This window comes from Diprion similis, chromosome 14 (assembly GCF_021155765.1).
Source record: "Diprion similis isolate iyDipSimi1 chromosome 14, iyDipSimi1.1, whole genome shotgun sequence".
In the NCBI taxonomy this organism is placed as follows: Eukaryota; Metazoa; Arthropoda; class Insecta; order Hymenoptera; family Diprionidae; genus Diprion; species Diprion similis.
This window is the reverse complement of record NC_060118.1, coordinates 1,104,003-1,131,221: the sequence shown is the minus strand read 5'-3', so window position 1 is coordinate 1,131,221 and position 27,219 is coordinate 1,104,003. Positions and strand designations below refer to the sequence as shown.

The following is a 27,219-nucleotide window of genomic DNA, read 5'->3' as shown; positions in this document are numbered from 1 at the left end:
ACAGTAATAATTGAAAGCTTGTAGGTTCAAGAATTGGCTGAAGATTTTAGGCCGGTCACAATTAAGATTTTTCGAACACTACCATTATTTTTAAGGGCTAATACGGGTTGACGTCCACGCACCTCACGACTTAATAGACGAAAGAACATGACTTCTTGGGCCTGATGATCCAAAAGCCCTCAGTTGCAATAAGTTGTAACTGTAATTAGCCAATAAGGTGTGAAGGCGACCCCCTGGTGCCCAAATCTACATGGTCAGCGTTACTCCGACTGCTTCGACGGTGTTCCGACGATCCTCAGTCTCGTCATATACAGCGTTAAAATATTAACAAAAGATATCTTAATGTAATTTTCACACCATTATCCATACTGTATATTAATTAGTCTATTTTGATTTGGTGCTTCTATTGTAAGTGGTTTAGCCTAATTATTGATGAACAGTTATTATTTGAAAAGAGAGAGATTTCTAAGTTGAGCTCAGTGATATCTTAGCTCAACCTTTCTTCACTCAGTTTTTGGTACCAGTTAATCTGATACAAAATTAAACCCAATACTGGAGACTGTACGTGACTTTCTTCCGGAGGGGTGGAAATATTTACTACACGAATATGAGATTCAGCGCACTTATCTCGCTGTCTATCATTGATCGAATTCTCAAACACTGTTGAGTGGACCAAAGGTATACCATTTGGTTACAATTTAATTTTAAAAGCAGAATTTGAAATAGGTTCGCCGAGGCGATACGTCGGGGCGTAACAAGACTCTGCAGTTAGTATGTTAAGTACACTAGTCAAGACAGGGTATAATAACGTCTCAACAATTGACTGGCATCGAAAACTTACATGGTTGGGTAGTTACTTACAATTTAACTCACACTACTCAATGGTATGATAAAAAGAGCGTCGTAACGGGTTTAATCGATAGAGTGTTGAAACTGTCGTAAACGTTCTTTAGAGAAAAGAATCTTAATATCATCTCTGAAACCCTAAAACTAAGAGAATAATAATGTAAAATTTGAAGATGATCGCATTCAAAATTTACCAACTATTCAGTGGTACACTGTCTACGTCTATGTCAAAGGACTTTCCAAACAGTTACAAAAAATTCCTAACAAACAGGATATAAAAGTTGTTTTCAAAAATGTAAACTTGACGACAAAATTTTTTCCCAATCTCAAAGACTGAGCTCACTTGAAAGACCAATCAAGCGTGGTTTGAAAATTCACTACATAGATTGAATAAATTATGCATTGGTCAAACGTTTCAACACTTACAAAAAAGACTGTACACACACCAATACTACTGTAAATGCAAAGACTTTGACAAGTCAGCCCCAGTCAATCAGAACTCCACCTTAGGATACAAATTCGATTTCAATAATGCAAAAGTGTTAAGTTCTGAAAATGACTACTATCATAGAATTACTAAAGAAATGCTCAATTTCAAAGAATACTATATAGTCAATAAAATATTGGGCAAAAATAATCTTAGTAATTTATATGCCACGTTAGATTGAAAAAGATTGTAAATAGTGGGCGATGGTGTCAGGTTTTACTCAATTCGAAATACAGCGAGCAGCGGCTTTCATAATCAAGTCAAGAATTACCGAATATCGATCGTCGATCTAAGTCACGTCACTTCTTCACTTACGCCAATTAAGCAACACCTCATGCGTTAACAGAAGTCGAATCTTGTGACTTAAATATTCCTCAAATGATCATAAAATATGATATGATTTAAAAAATTCGTCTTATAAAATTTGTTTTGATAGTTTTTTCGATTACGATATGGAAAAAAGGAGTTAAAGGGAGGATAAATAATTACTGTAGGAAATTGAAAACTCTGGAAAAAATGAATTTCTCGAAAATCAATCAATTTGGTAAGATGGATAGATACCTGCCTGCGTACAAATTGACTGATCTGATGTTGTTTGAGAACTACAAAGTAACAAGCATCCAAAAGGTGCAGACGAAGTATGGGCAACGTATGGTTGTTAATCTAAACGACACACTCGACGTGTGTACACACGTATTCCTATTTTTCTACTAAGTGACAGCTCTACATTGTTTATACATTTATATTGCCCTGAGGAGGAATACTGCCCCAGGTCATTTAGAGCAAACGCGTTTCGCTCGCCCTCTCCCCCCGCCCCTCTCTCTCTCTCTCTATCTGTCAACGTGTTCCTGCCTAACAGGATGGGTAAACTATGATGCGAGGAAGACGACCATGCCAGACGATGGTGCAAGCAACTTCTTATGAGATACCATGGGGGACAGTACAACCAGGTGGAATTTGGAAATAAAACAACACTCGAAAAAGTTTCCAAACAATGAGATAAAAAGTGGACTTTCGATTACCTCAATTAAAATCTATGTTCCGATAAATAACTTGTATGGAAAAACTTAATTGTAATATATGTTTTAGTAAATAACGTCGGAAAGTAGTTGTAAGTAGAAAATAAAATAATTATCAGAATCAAATATATGAATGTCTTACACTTTTTGATAATTAACGGTGAGAGAAAAATTATTTTTATGCAAGTAAGATGGGTATATTTTTTGTAACAATGTGAACCATTACAGCAATCTGAAATAAAGAATACAAAATAAAAATCTTTTAAACTATTATTAATTATGCATAAATAATTCATTGTAGATCAACTCAATCTTATGCTTTCACAAACCGTTAGTTGCCATATCTTCACTTATAAGTTCTGTCAACATTTCAGCCTGCATTGCATAAATCGCTCGGTCGTCCTCATAAGCTATGATAGCCAAGTTGACCGCTTCGATTGATATTTCTAGAGGCAAGCTCGTCACCCACTCCAATGGAATTCGCATATCAGGGGTTAGGTGAACGTACTCCATTCAACAAATTCTTGAGAATTCTAAAAAAAAGAATGCATACACGTTAAATTATTTCTATTCACTCAAGTGAAATCCTAAGTTGATGCACACACACGAAGGTAATGATTTTGTAATTGCACTGTTTTTTTTCTTCGGCCACACACCTGCACTCTTCAACAAGTCAACTGCTAATAAATTTATTAGACGTATGGGGCACCCCACTCTTCGTATAGCCTCTTCATGTGTTCAGGTTCATAATTAAACACATATTAAATCACGAAGTAGTCGACACTTGTCGGTGACGTTTGCAGGATAACTCCATCCCACTTTGTCCTACTGCAGTAGTACGTAGGCGAAATTAAACATCCTCGTAACGCTCTCGGTAAACGATATCTACTAAGCTATAATACTTCCGTATATCACTATGGCGATTCGTTCACCACCACAGCTCTCTCTCATACATGACGCGTGTGGAAATTTTTCAACAAGTTCCACGCGGAACAGATTCGTTCGAGAGATACCTTACAATTTTTCGTTGTTTGTTCGTGAATTTTCGATAAGGTGTAAGTCAAGATGTTATTCACCCGTAAAAGGAATCGTGTCAACGTAGAGCAGTCATTCTGAAGCAATCTTTGCAACCGTAGCTCTATCAAGTGTTTCATCGAAAGACAAAGAAACAAACATGGATTCCGAAAAGTGTTTAAAATGAATAAAAATCATAGAAACGTCTTTCAACATTTTAATTGAAAAATCATCACCGGCGTTGATTCAAAAGTGGATTTGATTCGGTATCCAAAATACCAGGCTTTTAAATAAAATGATACGAAAGGACGCGTCAACCATCGAGAAGAAGACAAGAATTTTACTACAATTGGGATTCTGAAATCGTTGACAGCTAAACTTCGACAGTTTCGAAAAGTGTGTGAGGAATTACGAAGTCGACGGAGAAGTGATCCAGTACGGTGAAAAGATTTGGAGACACCTTTTGAGAGCCCAATTAGAACGGGAGCTGTCATCAATCTGCGACATTAAGATTTGAACAGATTTTTGGATGATGCGAAACACCTTGTCGTTGCAAGACTGAAGAAAATCCCTACGAAAGCAGGGAACTTTAGAAGCAAATCGTAACTTGTGTTGTAAATTCAATGTAACGAAAAACGCTGAAATTATAGGAGAGATTAAAGTTTTCAATACTAAAAATCTAGTTATCTTCCAGCCAACTGACATACACGGGTGGTTCGAAGAGAACGTCAAGCAAAAAGTGTTGGTCAAGGTGAAAGATTTCCAAAAAAAAGACTCTGACTGGTCGATGACTGAAATGATCAATTTTACTGTGAATATTAACAAGTACGTGCCACTGCGAGGAGGTTTGTTCACATATATACCACTACCCAAAGATATTCTAAATAAGAAGGCTGTTGTCAACATTCGTAACAGCGACTCATATTCCTTTCTTTGGTCGGTCACCGCAGCCCTTTTTCCAGCTAATAACAGCATTTCAGCTCAGTACTACGGTATAATGGTTTGAATTTTATAATGTCTCTAGGTCGAATTCCAAAATTTAAAAAACTCAACAAACTTTCGATTAACGTTTATGGTACATATTGTACTAAGAAACAAAAGCATGGTAAAATTCTACCGGTTTATTGAAGTCGAAACAAGTCTGATAAACCTGCATCCATCTTTTAGTGATAGAATGTGAAATTGATGATGATGATGACGATGATGATGATAGTATTGAAAATTACACAAAGAATGTAATACATAATTTTACATGTATTCAAAATTTATGACGATTACCAAGATCTCAGATTGCTGGTCACCGTGCTCGTACTTTGTTATGCGATAGGTGTCTGTCACGCTTTCGATCTAAAAGATATTTGTTGAAGCACAATGTGTGTGTGTTGTTGATTGCATGGATTTGAACAAAACAAAAGTTATTTTACCGACAGAAGAGGACAAGATGCTGAGATTTCAAAATTTATATACACAGAAACCGTACCATTCTGCAACTACACAGATCCAGAATGTTCACTACAACTCACTCTTAAAAGTCTTGGGGAAAATAGAACAATTTATCTGAAGCATCTGCTATATAGTATAGCTTATTATCTACATTGCGCGTTTGATGATTCAATTTCAAATTTCGAAATTAAGCGTAGAGAGACTTGCATTTAATGGTTTGTGACTGAGTTAGAGAGATTGGCACATTCGTTAGAAGCTTATTTGTAAACTGTTGTACTTATGGAACCGTTTAATTTGAATCAAATCAGCGAATTTCATTCGACAACAGTGCGTCACATTTGTGAAAAACCGTTTACGCTCGAAGACGACAAACGTCATGATCACTGCCATTCCACAGAAAGGTATCATGGTGCTGCTCATCGAGGTTTTAACCTGAATTATCAAACTCACAGACTATCTCTTTAATATTCTACAATCTATCGGGTTACAATTCACATTTTCTGATTGAAGCGTTGGCTACATCGTTCAAGGGCACGATTGAGCTTCTACCCGCTAATAAAGAGATGTACATTTGTTTTGCAAAATATGTCAAGGGAACAGATATGAAGTTAAGATTCACCGATTCGTTCCGCTTTATGCCCATTAGTCTTGAGAAGTTAGCAACGTATCTAGGTGATGATCAGAAATCAATTACACGGAACTTTTATCACAGTTCAGATCAATTTCAGTTATTGGCAAGAAAAGGTATTTTCCCGTATGAGCATATAGATATTTGGGAGAAGCTCAAGGACAGACGACTACCGACGAAACGACAATTTTATTCAAAATTTAACGATCAGGATATACCAGACGGCTACTATGCACATGCATGTGAAGTTTGAAAGACTTTCAACGTTCAAGCTCTGGAAAAGTACTCAGACTTGTATTTATAGACGGACGATTTTTTATAGGCGGATGTTTTTCAAAATTTTCGACAGAATTGTTGGACTACGTACAAACTGGATCCGTGACATTACTACACAGCACCCGGTCTGTCGTTTGATGCAATGTTGAGGTATACCGGCATCGAGCTCGAGCTTTTCACTGATATAGATATGATTATGTTTATAGAGAAAGGTATTTAAGGTGGTATGTCACGGTGTTCGAACGGATACGCAAGGGCCAACAATAGATATTTGGAAGAGGCATTCGATCCACAAGTCGAAGAATCTCAACTCATGTATTTTGATGTTAACGATTTGTACAGTGCTGCTATGAGCTGTGCTCTACGATACGGTTCCTTCGAATGGGCATCAGACTTCAGACAATGCGACGTTCTCACCATTTCAGACGATGCGGAGTTCGGTTACACACTAGAGGTAAATTTGGAATATCCTGCGAAACTGCATGAAATGCATCAAAGACTTACATACCAATAAGCAGCAGTACAAACCTCCGATCTCAAAGAGTAAGCAGACGTAATTGACGACCACGCTACTTCCGAAACAATCTGAAAACAGATTGAAGTTAGTTAAAATTCGCAAAGTTCTCAAATTTCGTCAATTACCATGGCTAAGAAGTTACAACGATTTGAATACTGATTTACGTATGAAATCAATCAATGAATTCGAAAAAAACTATTATAAATTAATAAATACTGCAGTATTCGGTGGAACAATAGGAAATTTTCGGAAGTACAGACATGCCAGGTTGATCACGCAATGGGCTGAAAAATACGGTGCTTGAGGTACCACAGCCGAACTAAATTTCCATGGCTGCACCATTTTTGATAAAGATATTTTAATAGTCGAAGTGAATAAAACGAAAATTAAACTGATCAAACCTTTGTCTCCAGGTTTCTCCATCCTTGATATTTCGGAAACTTACATCTACGATTTTTATTACAATTTAATTGAAAGTAAATTTGACAACCAAGCAAAGTCAATGTACACTGATACCGATAGTTTGGTACATCACATCACCGTCTCTAACGTATATCAGTGTATGCAAAGGGTCCTGCACAAATTCGATACATCCAATTACTCAGTCGATAACGCTTATGGAATGCCCTTAGCAAATAAAAAGGTCCTCGGCTTGATACAGGATGGAATCAACAGTCAGATAATGGTAGAATTTGTAGGAATGAGGTGCTTATAAAGACGCGTTGTATACCTCAGAAACGTGGAGATGCAGAACTTCTGTACCGCTTGAGCGATCAAAGTGAAACTTATGCAGTTAATGCCTTATTTTGGCAAAACGCGAAGCGTCTTTTTGCTTTTTCAAAATTCGGAAAAAAATTTTACAGATTGGTTACCACCCACAAAAATTGGCCAAATTTTCACAGTTGCACTGTATGATTTGAACTATCCGGTATGATGCGACTCGGCGGTGATAAAACAAACATTTTGAGCCCAGTCCTATAGAATTTGACCGTGAAATGACGAAATGGCAGCTGATCTGGTTTTCGATTACGGAGTACACCGAAATCTCATTTTGGCGACGTTTGTTACCGACATTACGCGCGTCCGGTACTGTATGTGTGTAACGTCGGTAAAAGAATTACCGGCATGCGCGAAAAGTCGGTAACAAATGTCGCCAGGCAGAGATTTCGGTGTTCTTCGTAGTCGAAAACCAGATGAGCTACCATTTCGTCATTATACCATCAAATCTTATGGGACTGGGTGAAAATATGTTTTATCACTGCCGAATAGGATCACTTCTTGTTTTTGGGGTGTACAACGTCTTTATAAGTACCTTAGGAGCAAAGTTATATTCGTTCAAGGGTTTGAGAGATAAGAACAACAAAAAACGTGCTAAAAGAGTGAAAGGATCAACATTAAGAACAATAACTTCCAATCATTATTTGGAGTGCACCTTACGACATGAAAATTTGATCAAAAGTCAGAATTCAATCCAAAGTCAAAAGCATGAGGTATATACTGTAGAACAGAAGAAGTTGGCACTGAGATGGAATGGCGACAAGCGGATTGCATTGCACAACACGACCGACACGCATCCGTGGGATTATAAGCCTGGACCTTGGAATATACGATTTTGCTTTGTAATTACCGCATCGTAATCTATAGGGTATGAAATATATATTTGTACAATGATACATACGGCGTAAAACAAAGACACATGCCCATTTTCAATAAAATCTTATTTATTAAATTGATAACGGTTTTATACGTCAGTTTCATTCATGCAACTGTTGTGTGTACTATCAAAACCTAACCGTTTGACGTACAATTTTTTGCCACGCTTCTTGAGAACCTTCTCCACGAGATGTATGTCTGGACGTTCAACCTTGAGGAGCTCCTGTTCGCAGGAACCGCCAGCGATGAGTCGATTTTGATAGTCTTTGAGCTTATACGTGACAGGATGAGTATTTTCTACCTGGCTTATTGTAAATATTTCAGTCGTCCAATTTCGGGTGTAAACTTTCTCAAAAACGTTTTTGAATTTGCTGATTCAAACTTTGTCACCAGTTTCAAACTTTGCTGGTTTGGTAGGCTTCGCTCGAAGCCCTCCGTACGCTTGATGTAACAATCGTCTCTTGTTCGGAACGGTGACATCAGACGGTTTCATTCTTATGGTTTGATGTTTGTTGTGTTGTAAGCTGATACCGAATTAGATATGATGTCAACCCACTTTGAGGTTCTTAGCATACTGAATTACTCCGACATCTTACTTTTGAGCGTACGATCAAAGCGTTCACAGATCGAAGCCTCCAAATTGCTGTACGTGGGCTCAAGTTAGAATCCATAGCGTGACATGAGAGATTCAAATTTTGAGTTGTGAAATTCCGTTTCTCTATCGACGTGTAATTTTTTCGGTATACATCCTTGAGCTAGCACAGATTCCATCGCCTTTGTAACATCATCCCTGGACTTGCTTCTCCATCAGTACAACAAACGCATACTTTTGGAAAATATGAATGACCGTGAGCATATACTTGTAGCCTTTGTTTTGCACAGCGTATGGCATCACATCAACAAGATCTGCCTTCTAGGTCTCGTTGATGCCGTACACGTGGATACGTTGACGCGGGTAATTCCGGCGTGCACGCTTATACAGTTCCGTTACTGGCGCTAGCTTTACCTCGTTCATCTTCCAATGCAAATAGTATCGTATCCGATTTGGAAGAAATTCCAGCGTTCCGAATCGACAGGTCTCTATTCTATTTATTTATTGTTCTTAAATATATTTATTTATTTATTCATTGATTTTAACTTCACCTACCTATTCATTGATTTTAATCACCTCTACTCGGTTATTGATTTCAATTCTATACACCTATTCGATTGTATGTACCTCACGTGGTGCCATGTGAATAGATGGCCTAGCCGTAGTGGGTCCTAGAGGAGGGGAGCCGTGCCACCCCCCCCACGCAATAAAAAACCCCATTTTTTCTTACTCCTGAGCCAAGATAACCCATAGACTTTAAAATTCAACGTACCTGCACGCTGCTTTTATTTTTTATTTTATTTTCTACTTTTATTTTTATTTGTATCTTTGTTCTTCTTATATTTTTATTTCTTGTTTTTCTGTATTTTACCCTATTTATTGCTGGTTTTTGTCTACTATTTATTTATTTATTCATTTACCTAACTGCTATAATTCTAGTCCGTGGACGCAGCTACGTGAATTGTTTTCTATAATAAGTTAAGCGAGGAGTAATATTAAATTACACGAAAAAAATGTATACTATCCGAACACTTAGCCACCGCCAGGGGCGGATGTTGTATTTCCACCTGTCCTGTAATCTGCCTGTCCTGAAATCTGTGTAAAAGGTGTCCAAGGCTTTTTCCGTGGTGATGTCCAAAGCCTTGATCGTTTGATCAAGATTGTCTCGTTTCTTTTTGCAGCAAGTTGAATTTTCGTCGAAGATTTTCAAAGTTACAGCATTGTTTGACTCCACGGGATCTGCAACATTGCACAGTCTTTTGTTTTGTATATGTTAATGCCCGTCTGCTGTTATTCGAAACCCGACACCTGGAGGATGAGGAGTGCTCGCAGCTGTGTTTTTGTTCAGCTGACGTCCAAACACGTCGACGCTTATCTCGTAGATGATTGCAGAAACGGCGAGAGTTGACTCATAAATGATTCCTTCTTCACCTCATTCTTCGAGAATCGACATAATTTCATTGTTGTGACTTGTATTTCCAACCGTTTAAGATGCCATAAGTGATCAAAGACGTTCTACGAACTCGTTAGCGTTTTCCCATGAAATATAATCTGTTTGAACACCCTTCCGAGTAACCCAGAGAGCCTGAGGTAGCAAAACACCTTTGCCCGTACGCTTCAACATCTGTGATGATGATAATGATGACGATAATATACCTTTGCGTGACGTAGAAATATTGAGCAGCTCTACAATTGAATTCTCAAATTTGGCGCCCGGAGTGTTTCGGATAGGCTCGTTTGGGTAAAGCGTACCGCTCATGCAAATGGATTTCGCTTGACGCTTATCGGTGAGTGACCAACCATCAGTTCGGCAGCAGAAAGATTCCGCACCCCGTACACGGTGTCCAACTTATGCTGTCTTTGTTATCCGTTGAGCATTTCAAGATACTCATTTACTAATATCACCAATGAATCTGTGATAGTTTGATCCTCTTCCTCTACAGTTCCAAACGAATCTTCTGCGTCAGATTCGATTTCATTCTTCTGCTCATCTTTCGTTTGAGTTTCAGTTTCTTCCTCCACCTCTTTCCTGACAGGTTTCGTGCTACCCCGAGAAGCAGTAACCAATTCCTGCAGCGGGGTTAACACAGGTTCAAAGACAACCGGCACTGTTTCCTGCGGCGACTCTTTTCCCGTCTTGAGGATTCTATGCTTACGACGAATTGCATTACTCGCTTGAGCAATATGATGCAAGATTTCTTGTTCCTCAAGAATTTCCTGCATTTTGACACAACTTGCTCTGCAACGCTACTGTTTCATTTCCTTTCATGATTGTGTATTTTATCCCCCTGTCATGGTTATGAACTTGTCAAATCCCATATCGACCATTATCGAGCTCTCTATCCTTCTCAATAACAACGAACCCATATTCCTTTCCATTCCAGCATGCCATACATAAGTATGTACACTGTGTGGACGACACGTTAGTGCTTACATGATCGGTGATATGTGTCCCAGATTTATTTCGTCTTGTTTGAATAAGACCAGCAAATTGGAAATGTCGCGCACGAGATGCTTTGGGATTCAAGCGTACGTCTGACAAAGATAAAAACAGTCTACGTCGTGATGTCGACACATACAGAAGTATGCGCGCATGTGTCGTGATTCTCGCACGCTACGTCATCCAATATCATGATGAAGTTAGGTTGCGTTTCTTTCGGTGCGATGACGTGCTCATGCTTACTTTGGGGGAAGTTCTCAACACCGTTGACGTTTTCGATCACTTGAGTCAGAAACTTATATTCTGGTTGACTGAGAGATTTCGAATAAACGAACAGGTTCTCTAAGCTCGAACCGTGTGAATGCGCTATGAGCGCAAATAATGCGTTGGTTTTGCCACACTAAGAAGGTCCGCAAAAAACTGCACGTACACTACTCGGCAACAGTTCACCGTGGCATTTTTTCTGTTTCTTACTTCGCTGCGTTTTGTCAAAGTTCACCACGAGAAGCTTAGTAAATTGTGTCCCAAACCTCATCTCGAACATGACTGGATGCATTTTCGATAGATGCATAGTTCATAATAACTTTCTCTCAGTTAAAGAGCGGACATGATTGTGCACACACGCGATCGTAAGCGATCCTCAAAAAAGCGATCACGTGGTGCTGCGGGTATAGCGAAGGCTGGGAACGATGCGAGCGCGGCTGAACGAGAATTGGAGGAAAGAAAACGGCATAACGAAACGATCGAAGCGATCGCGTTAGGTAAAGGTCTCCACCTTAAGCCGTACAAAAAGGGTTTTGGTCTTCATCTTCTAAAAAACTAAATGTCAAGCTACCACACCAAGTGTGTTGACCAACTGGGATTTGTTGAAGTATACAAAAATTATAAAAAATTCCATACTTCCGAGGTGCTTTCATGCGCAACGAAATGCCAAAAACGGACCGCGTAAAGCAAGCTAGCTGTCGTCAATCTTGACGATAAGGATGATCCCGAGACACACTGTGTTGCGCACAAAATAAGTGGTAACGAAGTCGTTTATTTCGACAGTTTCGGTCACTTTTAACCTCCGTTCGACCTCGTGAAATATCTTGGTGTTGGTAGTGGTAAGTACAACGAACAAAGATATCAGGATCACGAAACATTTGGTAGCGGTCACTTGTGTTTCAAATTTATGAGCGGTGAGCTATATAAACATGACATATCATATAATAATTTCAGTTAAACACTTGCAGTCATGGATAATTCGTTTACATTAACGATATCGGGAACGTTTTCGGTTCTCAAACTGCAATATTTTCTTCCGATCGAACTTTCTCTCAACAGAAATTACGTCTTCGGTCTCGTTATATTGTTAACCCTCAATTTTATTCTTATAACGTGGACGACGATCACGATGAATAGTACGTCAATGATAAAGTAGCCACCATATATACCGGCAGCTATCGAATTTAGGATATTGAAAAGTACGTTCAAAACGCGTTACAAAATACCGACATTGAAATCAGCATACAGCCCAACAATAATACGTTAAGCAGGGAAATCAAATGTAACCGCACAATAAGTTTTCAGCCTGACGATTCTATCGGTCAGCTTCTCGGACGTACACCGCACGTATTGTCAGCTAACCAAATTCGCCAATCGGATATGCCTGTAGCTTTACTCAAGGGCAACGCGTTGCGAGTAGAATGCAGCATCACAACGTGTGCCCATGTCAATGAGCGCGACGTGCATACTATTCATAAATTTGTCCCTATCGTTTCACCGGGATAGAAGATTGTGGAAGTGCCGTCGCACGTTATTTACTTTCCGATCACCGTCAAGACCATAGATCATATACAGCTTCGGTTAGTCGATCAAGACGGAGACCTGGTTCTTTTTAGCGGAGAAGTTATAACTGCGAGACTGCACATCAAATTGCAATAAAAGATGGGTATTGTATATAACAGATTACCAAGGAAGAATTATAATAGTACATCGACATGTTTCGATTAACTCTGTCGTCAATCGATTCCCCAACCATTAACACGTCGGAACGTCGAGTTCCTGATAGCACTGGGTCTGAAGCTGACACCTTTTGGAAAAGGAATTTCTGAGAAATAATACTGAGATTTTGCTATTTCGTTGTCTGCTACGTACCATGGAGGAAGAAATCTGCAGCATCCAAACCCCAGTCGTTTTCGACGGATCAATCGCACACCAAGAAATACATGCGCACAAACCGTACGCATTGTCAACTTTTCACAACAGCGATGAGATTCCAATTACTGTTGAGCATCAGGATTTGTGCATACCACCGAGCAACAATTCGCTGCATATCTTTGGAAAATTGGTCGAATCGGACGGTACTGCAGCACCCATCACAACTTTGGTCAATAACGTCATCTGCTATTTGTTCGAAGATGCACGGTACGAACTAAACGCTGTTGAGATTGATAAATGCAAAAACGTTGGTCTAACCAGTCTGCTGAAGGGTTTTGTTCCGCTCGACCCTGATCAGAGTTGGCTAATGGAAAACGCTGGATGGCTCGATGTTCAAGAAACGAGAAAATTAACTGACGCTGATCGTAACCTTGATGTTGTTATTTCCTTGAGCACGATATAGGGCTTCACTGAAGACTATCGCAAGATCATCGTTAACGCAAAGCATGAGCTAGTTCTTACAATATCAAAGAGTGATTTAAATGCCATCGTTCAGAGTCAAGACAAAATATTTAGAGTCGTGATCAATCAAGTGGAATGATTAGTACGGTACGTGAAACTCTCAGATTAACGTAAGATTACGCTGTTGAATTTCATCAAGAAAACTATGCCCGTCTCAATGAGCTTCTGCAGTTGGGAACTGTACAAATATCCTTTGCTACTAGCAACCACAAAACACGTGTGTACTGTGAACACGTCTACCCATTTCGAGAAACCACGGTTTGTTATGTTTGGTTTTCAAACGAATTGAAAAAACAAAGCCAGCAAAAATGCTGAGCATACTTGATCACTGTTACTTCACCGACGTCAAGATCTTCTCGATTTTCGAGTATTCTCCGTACGGTAACCTGATCTTGGATATGAGTCATGATCGCTTTGCACTACTGCACGAAATGTACGCAAACACTCGAGCCACCTACCACGGCAAGGAACCTGAGCCTTTTTTGACCAAGAGTGAATTTCTGAAGTAAGAATCTTTGATTTTTATCCACTGTTTGAAACAAAACGAGGCTCTACAATCTGGACCGGTTGATACTTGTATGGAATTTCAGGAAAAAATTAACTTTTCTACCGGGACATCTGCCTATAGCTTGATTTTACACGAACGTATGATTGAACATGATCCGCCAAGTTGTGGGGTGGGAAAATTGGTTTAAAAACCTTGAAGGTTGCGATATTCGATTTAGTGTATTTCACGATTAAGCTCATAGTTGACGTGCAAGGATTCAATAGACTGGGTCCTGGTTTCGCACCAACAAAGTTGGCAGTCGATTCAGTCAACGAAGAAACTAACCTATCAATTTTTCTCTTCGAACCTCCGTACGATTGGAATTCTTTACTCGCTCTATTTAAAGGCGAAAATTTGTGGCTGTCACGAAATCATCACGGACTATCCTGGGAATATGGTCATGTACCTCTTGAGAAACTTGATTTCACCATCGAATGCATGTCGCTTCGTGATGCTTTCACAGTTTGTAACAGGATTTGAGAATCAAAATTTGGCTGCAAAAAGTTCTGCACAAAAAAGTTGAAGTCAACGATTCAATTGATTTGGGTTGTTCGTCGTTGCAAAAATTGATGAAAATGTCAAGATACTCATTTGAACACTTCGCATAACTGGCCAAATTGTGCAGCTCAAAACGTATTGATATTGTAAAATCATCTGTAGAAACACAAAAACCGATTGGCATCTAGACAAACAGTTCGTCTATCTCTGCATTGTCTATAGTCTGGTCACGATACCGTAGAGTAAGAAACATGTAAAACTGTAATCTTTTTATTGATAAAATTTTTTCAACAACTTCAACCGTCAATTTAGAACCTCTACCCTGCTAGTTATTAGTTAGCGTGCATTTATTTCAGAACGTTACAGAATTCAACGTCGTGCGAAAAACCGATGTATCCTCTCAACGTCCAGTTGAAACTCGTCGGTCGGTTCCGGGAATTGTTTCTCAGCCTAAATTACGAGAATCTGTTCAGTGTCGTTGCTTGCGAAAACCGATGGACGTAGGCCTCTCGACGTCAAGTCGAAACTCGTTGGACGATTCCGAGAATTGTTTGTCCGCCTAAATTCCGAGAATTAGTTCAGGGTCGTTGCATGAGCTTTCCAACGTCGTACTGTTACTTCTCTGCTGCTAACTACGGCGGCGCCCTCCCTGCATCCTATCTTTATCGACGCGTCGTTACCACAAGAGAGCTTTCCGCGCTCTTACCGTATGTCTTGGCTAATACCTACATACACATCTACCATCATAAGATGCATTACCCTTAAATCAATAATTCTAATATTCACCATTATTTCAATAATCAGGCTCAAACATATATGGTACATATATTTTCAGATTTTGTCCGTTATGTCTTTTAACATTAGCTTTCACATTAAACTATAATTTACGATTCTCAGCTGCAATACCTCAGGTAATAAACACTTGCACTAAAATTTCGAAACCTAACACTCGATGAAGATAATCTAGTATACTAAACACTGGAAACGTGGGAAGAGAGATCATACATAACTTAGAAATAGATAAAACCTCATTCTCAGAATTAAGGATAGCGCCCTTATTTAATGATCATGCGGCCAATTAGCGCGTCGCCGTTTGCTTTTTAAACCAACCACCTTAAGCTGATTCCCCGCCAAGATCCTACGTACGAATCAGAAACCTTACCCCCATATCAATTAACATCCTCATCCAATGAACCTAGACCCGCGAGAACCCGCGATTCTTTTCAGCTCCTCCTACTTTTTCCACCCCTTCTCTCAACCCTGATTCAAATCAGATTAGGAAAGTTTCAGACATCGTAGAGAACAGAATTAATCCAGATATCATAGAGAAGTTTAGACTCAGTGAAAATCAATCGAACTTTTAATCAAATCAGAACTTAACCGAAAATCGCAGAACCAAATTATCGAATAACTGATTCAATCATCAGTAGCTTGAAGCAGTTTATCGTTGTTATTAGTGAATATCATCAGTTATTAACCACTGTACACTTTACTATTGAAACCTGTGAAGTTTGTGTGAATGAATGTGTATAAAAACCAAGTGTTGTCGTCTGTAATTAATTATTCCAGTCACGCATAGTGATGGATGGTTGGCACGAGCTCAAAATAACAAACTCTCAGAATTCATAGGTGAGCTGAGTGTGGAAACCCGAAACGCCGATCAGACGATTTCCTAGACTCATAATCAACCACTGCGTAAGTCAAGAACGCAACTTAAATCACGCAGCGAATCAAACCTCATCACGACGTCTCTCCCAAGACGTAACAGTACCTCGAATGCCTCGAGTCTGATAATCAGTCCAGGGTCGTTGCTTGAGCCTTCCAACGTCGTACCTTGAAAACCTCTCGATCGTCGGAGGAAGAATTTTCCAGAAGCTGACTCATAGAACCTTCTAGAAGCTCATTTTGACACGTACGAGGGTCCACGGTTGCGCTCGGTAAGGCAGTTTCCGGATCCCGCTCGATGAGCATGATAACTTAGAGCGCAATTTATCTGGTAAGGCCAAAACGTATGGTCGTTAACAGAGCACTTACACTTCTTCCGACGAAGAACGCACGAGGGGTGAAACTACGGCAATTTAGGGCATTTTTTACCAACGATCTGACCAATTTGGTGCAGTTTTCACGATGATTGTGCTAATTTGGCGGATTTCCTCACCGATGATCGATTGACAAGCACATCCAATCTGACGAGGGTGGGGGTCACCTTTAAGGGCTTTCGCCTGGGATTCCGGGAGGAAGCTTTGCCTGTGAAGTAGGTATTTCTATGCAGAACCGGTCTTATTTAGCTACTCGTCACATTCAACGAGAACCGGAGCAAAGTGGATCAGTCTGCCTCAAAATCGGAAGCACTTCTCCTTCGTGAACATCTCACAGTCAATGAGGAAGAAAGTGAAGCCGATGGAGTTGCTCCTCATCAACCACTGGACGACGTTTTTCACGAAGCTCTAAATGAACAAAATGCTGATCAATCTCATCATGACGAAAGACAACTCCGCGACAAACAATTGATAAAGCCACCGCAATAAGGTAAATGTAGCCGAATGCGCGGAATCCTTTACATTCCAAGAAGCAACTACATCCCCTGGTGCAGACAAACGGCTATAAATATTGAAGATAAGTTGAAAGGGCACGGAAGCATTAGATGGACTCCAAATGGGTATTCAAGATAAAGAGGGACGGGACAGCAGCAGCCGTACGATACAAGGCATGTCTTTGCGCGCGTGGATTTCTGTAGCAGCCTGAACTTGATTACCTGGAAACCTTCTCACTGGTAGTGCGTTAGGACTGCATACGAGTGCTTCTTGCAGAAGTGACGTACAAGAGTCTCGAAATAGTGTAGATCGATGTAAAAACCGCGTTCTTCCACGGAACGCTGGATGAAAAAATATGCATGAAAGTGCCTGAAGGCCTGAAAGTACAGAGTGAGCCAGGTCCTGTGTTTTTAAACTTGTAAAGACCTTGTATGGCCTCAAACAAGTGTCCAGAAGCTGGAAACGAGAGTTCAAATACTTCTTAACCTGTTTTAATTTTAAGGAATATATCTAGAATTATATGTCGATGTAGGCTTAATAGCACCGTAATAGCTTAGGTGCTAGTAGTCGAGTCTACGGAGCGGGAGGACTCGGTTTCAAGTTATCAGCCTGTCAATGAGGCTCTGAACAGCAACTCGCAAAATCTAAGTCGAGTCACGCCGTTCAGGCGGCGAGCTGCTGGTCGGTGATTTGGATTCGGGTCCGGCTACACCCGGGCAAGGTTGGATGAAGCTGTAGAAAGGTCGGAAGGTATCAAACTAATATCAACACTGTCGAAGTGACTTACAGTTCGGAAGTTACAACATTTACTCGGAAATCGGGAACATCAATAGGAAGAAGCAATCCACGCACAAGAAGCACAATCGTGCATGGAGCACGGGGGGGGGGGGGGGGGGTGTTACAAGGATATAAAGATCGGTGATCTATAAAATTTGGAAACACGATTCAAGGCTTACAATGAAGAAACAAATTAAAGTGAATATCATACCAAAATCAATGCACGCATACCCAGGTAATAGGCGCCAGGCCGGGCGACCAACATGAGATGAAATGAGATAAATCTATTAATGATAAATTTTTACATACATAATATCTAATATCTCTTAACGATATAAAAAACCATGAAACTATATTCAAGTAGCCGTATAAATAAAAATAAATCAGAATAAATAGGTCTTAAATGGAATGTATTGCATCAGTTATTAATTACAGTAGCAGTAAAGCGTTACAATGTACTACCGAAAAGTAATTACATTTAAAAAACTTTAATTGTCTTATCAGATTCTAAATTTGTTTTATTGTTCACTACATTTTTGCAAGCAAATGTTACGAAGTTTTACAGAGACACTTGTTGGGGTAATGTGTACGTATTAACAAGCGAATCCGAAAAAACATCCAAGTCGAGTCAGGCCATTCTTCGAGGAAAGGGCTCATATAATCTATTACATGCGCCCCTCATTTTGCGTTTTAAATTTGCATGGAACCAGGTATTATTTTATGCTTTTTAGTCCATTTTAAAAATGTAGTAAATTGTAATTTTGTTTTATATTTTGAATATTTAGCTAACTCCATTACGAAAACACATCAAAAGATTCAGTGAAAATCGACATTCCACTCGATTGCCAGAAGAAAGGCTTTTGTTGACTCATTCAAATTTGTCAAACAAATTTTACAGAATGTTGTTAGTCACAAAATTCCTTTTACTTCCGGCGTCATTTAATGAAAATTATTGATAATTTTTTTTTCTCGAAATAAAAACAACTTTTTAGACCCTAAAAGATGACGTACTTACTTACTTACAATAAAAATCCAATCACTGTACTTGGCTTACTGGTGTCCTCAGGGCCACCCGTCCACTTACTTTGACAATCAACAGTAGACTGCCGCTCTTAGGATAATGATGACTGCTCTAAGAAGTAGATAGTACTGTTAACTAGCTACAGAAGTCATCACAAGGACTACGTTGAGAATTCTCACTGGCCCTAATTGAATATGAGTAGGAGTGGGGAATTCAGTTCCCCACAGTGTCAGCCAAGGGTTAAATTGTGATCCACTACTGATGTTTCACCCACAAAAATCTTGCATCAGGAATCAACATTCTGAAAATATTGTCTCGTCTTCCAGAACATATTCTGCGAGACATACTTGTATGTCAATGTGTGCATATGGTGTGTAACAAAAATCAAGGACATTTGTAACGTTTGCTCTCAAATTGTGTACCTTCCAATCAACCACCATGTAGTAATCTCTCTGTAATAATTGAGTAGTTATAAACTGTAATCGAATTATGTAAAAATTTAGTGTACTCTTGTATCTATTAATTTTTTTCTTTTTCAGTACCCCGAACAAATTCGAAACGACGGGTGATATTGAAAAGAGATCCTGTAATGGACAAAGGTCACAGAGGTGAGTATTCGTTACGTAATCGATTTATACAATTACTTAAAGATTTTCCAATGGATAGAAATTTCATGGAGTGTTGGAACTTTTATTGAGTTTCGGTTATTTTTATGGTGTCTCGAAAATGCAGAAAAGGTTTGAAGAAATTTGATGGTGGATTGCTATAGGAATTCTATGGATATTCGAAGATTGACTTGGATTTTGAAGAATTGTTACAGGTTTTTCAGGTGGGGGGAGGGGGGCAATATAATTTCTCACTATGTTCCCAACACTCCATCCCTCCCAAGAGTGGATTAGACGAGGAAACACCATCACCAGAAGGCGGCCGATACAGTCACTAAGACATGGCACGTACCGAACCTATCACGTTCACCGCGGAAAACAAGCATGCTGAAATACGACCCCCAATCACCCTCGGCAGGTGCTTCAACGCCTCAGCAGGACTATTCGACCAGTAATAACGGCCATCACCTCATTGAGCCATAGACTTATAAAGATAGACTGCGTGTTCTTGCTAGTATCTGGAACGCGATAAGGCTAGCGGGGAGGTATACTTGTATAAGTCCTTGCATTTTCCCCACCAAGTCACCAAATGGAGTGAGAAAGACCACCTGTGCCTACTGTTCTCCCTGTCTTGTCACGGCTTCAGCTCAGTGCACAGAGCACGCAGTCTATATAAATCTATGCCTCAAGCTCACGCAGAAATGCAATCTTCAAGCTGTGTCCCGTTTCTGTTTTGACGTAGCGTCCGGAAAAGTAGAAAAGAATGACCTGACCGTGGCACTCCTTGTTCGGCTACCCATCAGACCAAACCGTTCCCTTACAGTTAACTATTGCGTAGTCGTTATTATTAACAATCTTTACTACCCATTGTGTTGTGGTTACCTTCCTTTTTTATTACCACGTTTTTAACACTTCGCTTTATTGTCTATCCATTTGTTTGTTTGTTTATTTGTCTGTTCGGTACAAATCTTGCAATCGATTTTATATACTCACTTCGATATGAGCTAGGGACTTGAAACTTTGAAAAAGACTCACAACTGGATGACATTGCAATATTATTTGCTTATCTGTTCAGTACAATTTTCGCAATCGATTTTAAACTACAAACTAAAAAGCATATATCAACAACTTACGATCACATGAGGACGATTCAACGACCACCGACGGAGACCGAAGATAGCGATAAACCAATGGACACCACAATGGCTGAAATACACAGAGGTTAGTAAAAGATGTCAGATGAAAACGCTACCAAGTACAGATCAAGACGACAGGTGTAGTCAGTGACCCACACTGACAAAAGACTCACCGACATTCGTTCGAAGCAGCGGCCTAGAATTGATACATAGCTCTGTCATTGAATAATTTCGGGATGGAAATTTGCCCTCAATGAATACATAAGTATGTGTGATTCACACAAATCTCCTTTATTAGGCTTACCAACTCAAAATAGCATGGATTTTTCTTATATAAGAACTTGAGCTACGTGGCATCGATTAAATGCAAACGAGCTAATAGATACACGTCTGTGTCGCCCGGCAACGTAATCGTCTCTGATCCGAGGTACACATGCCGACCGCGCAATGGAAATAAAGGGGGCCATGAGTGCTACGCCGCGAACAATCTTCAAATAGCGTCGCGCGGGATCTGAGCAGTCATAGTCTTATCAAGACGTTTAAAATCTATTGTAAAATTTCACACGCGCAAGATGAAGAAGCAGAAATAATTATTTAAATTTAAAAAAAATGTAATTCACCACGTATTCAAAATGTACTAAAAAGTATGAAATAATATCTAACGAGAAACGTGGTGCGCATGCAATAAGTGATAGTAAGGAGCGTAGAGAACATCTGTTGTTGAGAAAAGTCACGCAACAGTTCATATCATATGCAGTGCTATAATAGTATATTGTGTAGCTAGTGCGTGAAGCAGGCGATATCCGATAAGTGTAAAGTTTGCAATCGTACGAGGCAAGTATTGCCTTCACGCACTAGCTCAACACGCTATTTTTTTGGAACGCATGCATAGGAAAGTGTTATTTGAGATGCAAACCAACGCCGGTCTGCAACGGAACAAAAAAACCGAATGCGCGCGAGAGCTACGAATCTTCCACGGCGGAAAAAAGAGCATGTCGAATGCGCGCATGCGCCAACTCTGGTATTCAGGAATAAGGCACTTGACGTACGCTACGTAAGACTCGAAAATGATACTGTTACAAAAGGTGAAATCACCCGTTTTACCCCCCTTTCAAATGATCTAGTAGGCAGCTTGTGACGCAAGAAGTATAAGCTTTCTCATCTTATCAAATGAAGAGGGTTGCTGCGTCAACCGATATTATTGTAAAAACAGTCCTGTTTCAGACTTGAAACGAGAAACACCTATTGCCATTAAAGCAATTTTCCTCCAAATATTTTACATAACGCCTTTTATTGATTCCGTTAACTAAGCTTACGTACCCATATTTTATTTGAAACACAAAACAGTTTCACTGGTGTTAGAAGTGGGATTTTGAGCTTTTCTTTCGTGTATCAATTCAGTGCGTGATTATAATGAGTACCAGCAGAGTCACTCGTTATCATCGCCGGGAAAGCTGCGGAGACAATTCTCCTTTGAGTGATTCCCCGCGAGCCCCTGAACCGACTTCAACGCCTTGTAAGAGGTCACCCAAGCTAATCTGATGAAGATCATCCATCATCAGCAAGAGGCTGCCGCTCTTCAACAACAGGCTGCTGCCCAACAACACCAGCAGCTTCTCCAAATTCTCCAAGAACAGCAATAACAGCGTCGACTGGATCGCGAGGCCCAGACGCGCTCAGAAACACAAATCATCGAGCTGTTCCAGTCCACAGTGTCGGCTCTTCAAGCTAAAAACCAATCTCAGGAGTCTGGAGAATCGGTCGCTACTCCCAGAGTTTGCCCGGTACCCACTCCCAGGATGGTTCCTATCCCGACACCGCGGACTTCTCCTCGCCAAATCCTAGTGGACCAAGTTCCTCAAAATTCAAGGTCTGTCCCTTTTATTAGAGAACTTGACTGTTCTCCGATTTTGAGACCTAGAGTAATAACCGAGACCTACTTTCCCGAGCCACCATCAAATGCTCAACCTCATTTCATACAATCAAATCAATTAGATAATCAGAGAGTATTCCGAGTCCCCTCTCGAACATGTGAAAAACCTATCTGTGCGTTAAAACCGCCTATTTTTTACGGAAAAATTCCGTGGGCTGAATATGAAAGACAGTTTAATACAATTGTTAGACATAATCAATGGGACTCCGCCATGAAAGCTCACAGCTTTGCCTCTTGTCTTAGAACGCCAGCTTTGAATGTATTGACAGCTTTGTCAGAAGAAGAAATTTCTGACTTTGAAAAGCTCAGCTCCGCGTTAAAATTGAGATACGGTAATGATCACTTGACAAAATTATGTACTGCTCAGTTGCAAACTAGAAGACAAGGACGAGACGAAGACCTTGCCTCTCTCGGATAAGACATAGAACGACTGTCGCGAATAGCTTTGCCAGACCACGGAACGTCACGTAATATTTTAGTGACACAAGCTTTTTTAAACGCTATTAGCTACCCGGAAGTTAAAATGGCCGTTGGAACGTCGGGTTTAACTTCCTTACGAGAGGCAACGGCCAAAGCTCTCGAGGTGGAGGCCATGCGAAAACAATATTTTGGAGCGGGCAAACTCCGACAAGTACAGGTGGATGATAACTGAAGAGACGACCCCGATTTTAGGAGAGGTTATTGTACAGATTAACCTCTTCGGATCTATCGACTCCCCACACAAGGTTTTTGTCGCAGATATCGAGGATGAAGGTATTTTGGGTTTAGATTTCCTCACAGCTCACGATTGCGTGATTTCCACCAAGAGGAATTCTCTGACATCTAACAACCGCAAAATCCCTCTCTGCTCGAAAAGAAGGAGAGTGTACTGGGCTCCTCCGAGAATACGAGAAGTAGAACTCGCTAAAGACAGTCATCAAAATATGCTCCCTTCACATCTAGAAAATCTTCTTGAAAAATCGTCGACCACGCTAGATTTGCAACAGAAAGAATTCTTCAAATCAGTTTTATTTAAGTACGCAGATTCTTTTGCATTCAACAGCGGAGACAAGGGGAGATGTACGTCGGTAAAACACAAGATCAACGTCAGAGGCAATCCTCCAATTAAACAAGCTCCCCGGAGGCTTGCTCTCAACGGCAGGGAGGAGGTGAAGAAACTCGTTGAAGATATGCTGACCAACGACATAATCGAGCCTTCTTCCAGCCCCTGGGCTTCTCCGATCGTCCTGGTCAACAAAAAGGACGGCTCCAAGCGATTTTGCATTGACTACAGGAAGCTGAACGACATAACCAAGAAGGACTCCTATCCTCTCCGCAGAATCGACGAAACACTCGATCTGATTGCTGACGCAACCTGGTTCAGTACCATTGATCTTCAGAGCGGTTACTGGCAGGTCGAGATGGATCCCCTGGACAAGGAAAAGACAGATTTCGTCACGGGACTAGGAGGGTTATGGCAATTTAAGGTAATGCCTTTTGGCTTAAGTAACGCCCCGGCTACCTTTGAACGGATGATGGAAACTGTTCTCCAAGGACTCACAGGAAAAATTTGTCTCGTTTATTTGGACGACATAATCGTCTTCGGGAAGGACTTTGAAGAAGAAGTGGATCACCTCGAACAAGTCTTCTCCAGGATAAAACAGGCAGGCCTGAAGATGAGTCCAAAGAAATGCCATCTGTTCCAGAAAGAAGTCAGCTTCCTCGGCCACATAGTCCCTGCTGAAGGAGTGAAAACCGATCCCTCTAAGATCGAGAAGGTCTCTATGTTATGGGCTGGGTTGGTTGATGACCAAACCACTCCCAAAAATATAACGCTTGGCTCGGACTAGTTCTCCCGGATGGTGAATTATTTGAATTTTGATGTCGTTTTCCCTCTTGGTTGAACCGACTTTGATGATAAAATGGTCACTTACCTTTTGCTGGTGACCGTTGATTCGGGCTATGTGGGCGGCTCTGCGTGTTCGGCCGGTGGTGAAATTGGTTAAAGTTACTGATCGCTTAATTTATATTAGGCGTTAAAGGTAATTAATTGTTCAACTCGCGATGTAAGTTTAACACACGATATTTGTTTATTCAATTAAGGTTTAAAGAAAATTCTTATAATGATTTTAATTATAAAAGATGAAAGGTTTTAAATATAAAGTCACGGAATTCCCTTTTAGCGCTTTAGTTTGTTAAGTTAAATAAAATAGAAGACCTTTTGAATTTCTAACAGATTCTCTGGTCTGATTGATCTGCCTAAAACTGAGAGAACAAATTCTGTTAAAGACTGTCTGACAATTATGTAATGACTGCTTGACGAAACGGTAAGAACTGCTGAACTATGTCACGACTGACTGACGACTATGTCACAACTGTCTGACGACTATCCCACAACTGTCTGACGACTATCCCACAACTGTCTGACGACTATCCCACAACTGTCTGACGACTATCCCACAACTGTCTGTTCAGAAAAACTGAGAATTGAGAATTGAGAAAAACTACTTCCTGATTGGTTCCCAGCATCTTTGAGAGAGCTGTCCAATAAGGAAGTATTGATAAGATTTTGAATTTCCCATTCGCTATTAACTACCCCCGCCCTTTGGGTACGGTGTAGCATGCAAAACTATCTCAACTAATCCCGCCTCTTCCATGAGTGCGGGTGGGAATTGCCGTGCTTGTTTTGGTACATGATAAAAAATATTCTACTGTATGTTCGGGATGACCCTGTCCAAACAGACACTTCAAAGATGGATATATGGATTTTAATCCGTTGCACGTGCGTGCCAGATTCTGCATACCTGGAAATATCGAGAAGCGATTTCCGGTCATCTGGTTACTCTTAGAGAGTTTGTATATTCTAGTCTGTTTAGATAAGGATTATCCCGTAACATTATTTAATGAGTAAGATTATTATAAGCTGGGGGTGGTTATTTCCCAGAGCCGTAAAAAGTGACAAAGAAAGCCGTATGCATACAATGCATACGGAGACTCAAAAACATGAGATATAAATGAATTTAATCGAAACTGAAATAAAATTAATGAGTAGGGGCAGAGGGCATCGAGGATGTGACACCTCCCCCCTCCGTTTCAAATGTTAAACGTGTGTTTAACATTTGACGCTCGCGTAAATGGTCTTCTAGCACTCTGGTGGGTATGAGTTTTATTGCCTGTCATTGAGGTACGACCGGTGGGTTTTCCATGTTTTGTTCTTCTGTAAAAGCTTCTCCATTGTTTCCATTGTCCGATTTGGGTTTTCCCAAATGCGTCAGCAGAGTTGTCAATGAGCTGAGTAGTGCCCCCAGCAGATGTATACTCCAGCCATAAATTGTGTGTAAAGTATACCCATGGATTCCAACATTGATCACAGTTTTAATTAACTGAATAGTGAAGTAGACATCCAGGACTCCAGAACTAGCAGTTCCAAACAACATGAATCTATTCCAGAGTTTTCGTGATGTAGATTCGACGATTTTATTGAAAGAGTTCTCATCCAACAAGCCTGATAAAGATATTTTAGACTCGGAAATAGAATGTCCGGTTGCCCCCCTTGCAACTGCGTTCAAGACAGCTGGTTTTTCGATCGGGAACATTACTCGATCGCGGTAACTTTCCAAATCCTCTTCGGTATAGATACCACTGACAGAAAGAGGTGGCGGTTTGGTATATTTCCAAGATAACTGGGTGATTGGTGTAAGCTTCTCCGGTGCGTCGACGATAACCTTCGGTAGAGGTGAGAATTTGATTGCTACTCCTTGAGCAATTACATCTTTCCATTGTCCGTATCCATCGTCGTAACTGGCACCAACACAAATTCCGGTGTCGGTTATTTTCCCGGCAAAAATCGCATCTCTGATGTTGGTTCTGTTCTGAACGAGTCCTGATACAATCACATTATTTCCCAATCTGACTATTCCAAAGTTATAAAGCCCCATACAGGCTTCTTTGCTAACTTCGTGTATATAAACTCATCGTCCTTTCCTGACCGCAAAATTGTGTGAGTGCATAACACAGTGATAGACTATTCCATCAATCTCAATTTTGCACTGGACGACATCTACATGATGAAATTCAGCTAGTTGCAGCGATTGAACATGGATTTAATCGAAAATAGGTTCCTTTTCTGGTATGTGCATTTTCCGATGCTGGCAGTGTCGATAATTGATGTGTTCCTCGAAGTTCCTCCACAGTCATATCCCACCAGTGCCCAAGTTACGATGGGCATCAATAAAGCGATCGTAAGAATGACTTTACTCATTGTCCCTCTTCTTTAACAGAGTGTTCTACTCATTTAATAATAAAGAAAATATTTGCATAATTTAATATTCTTAAACTATTAAATACAATTGCATTATATCTTTCTGTTCATTCATTCTAAAAGCAATATACTTATATTCAAATGACTGAAACTATTGATTATTATTTCTATGAATTTATCCAAGACTGGAAATATTGTATTATAAAAGATTATTTTCCTAATTTTAAAGTATTCTATTAGATTCAACTAACATTATTTTGTTTATACTTATATTTTATACATCAGTCAATCATTATTCCTAAATGAAGCTTATTTAACGTAATTATACAGAATGATTTGCCTATTACTGAAA

General features: G+C 40.1%; 1 protein-coding gene across 1 annotated transcript in view; it reads left to right on the top strand.

Moving 5' to 3' along the window:
- LOC124414949 (regulating synaptic membrane exocytosis protein 1-like) overlaps positions 1-27,219 on the top strand; it is a 946,547-nt gene that overhangs the window by 346,647 nt on the left and 572,681 nt on the right. The window contains exon 6 of the mRNA XM_046896140.1: positions 19,493-19,561. Coding sequence (XP_046752096.1) covers positions 19,493-19,561 — 69 coding nt within the window. The remainder of the gene's footprint in view (positions 1-19,492; positions 19,562-27,219) is intronic.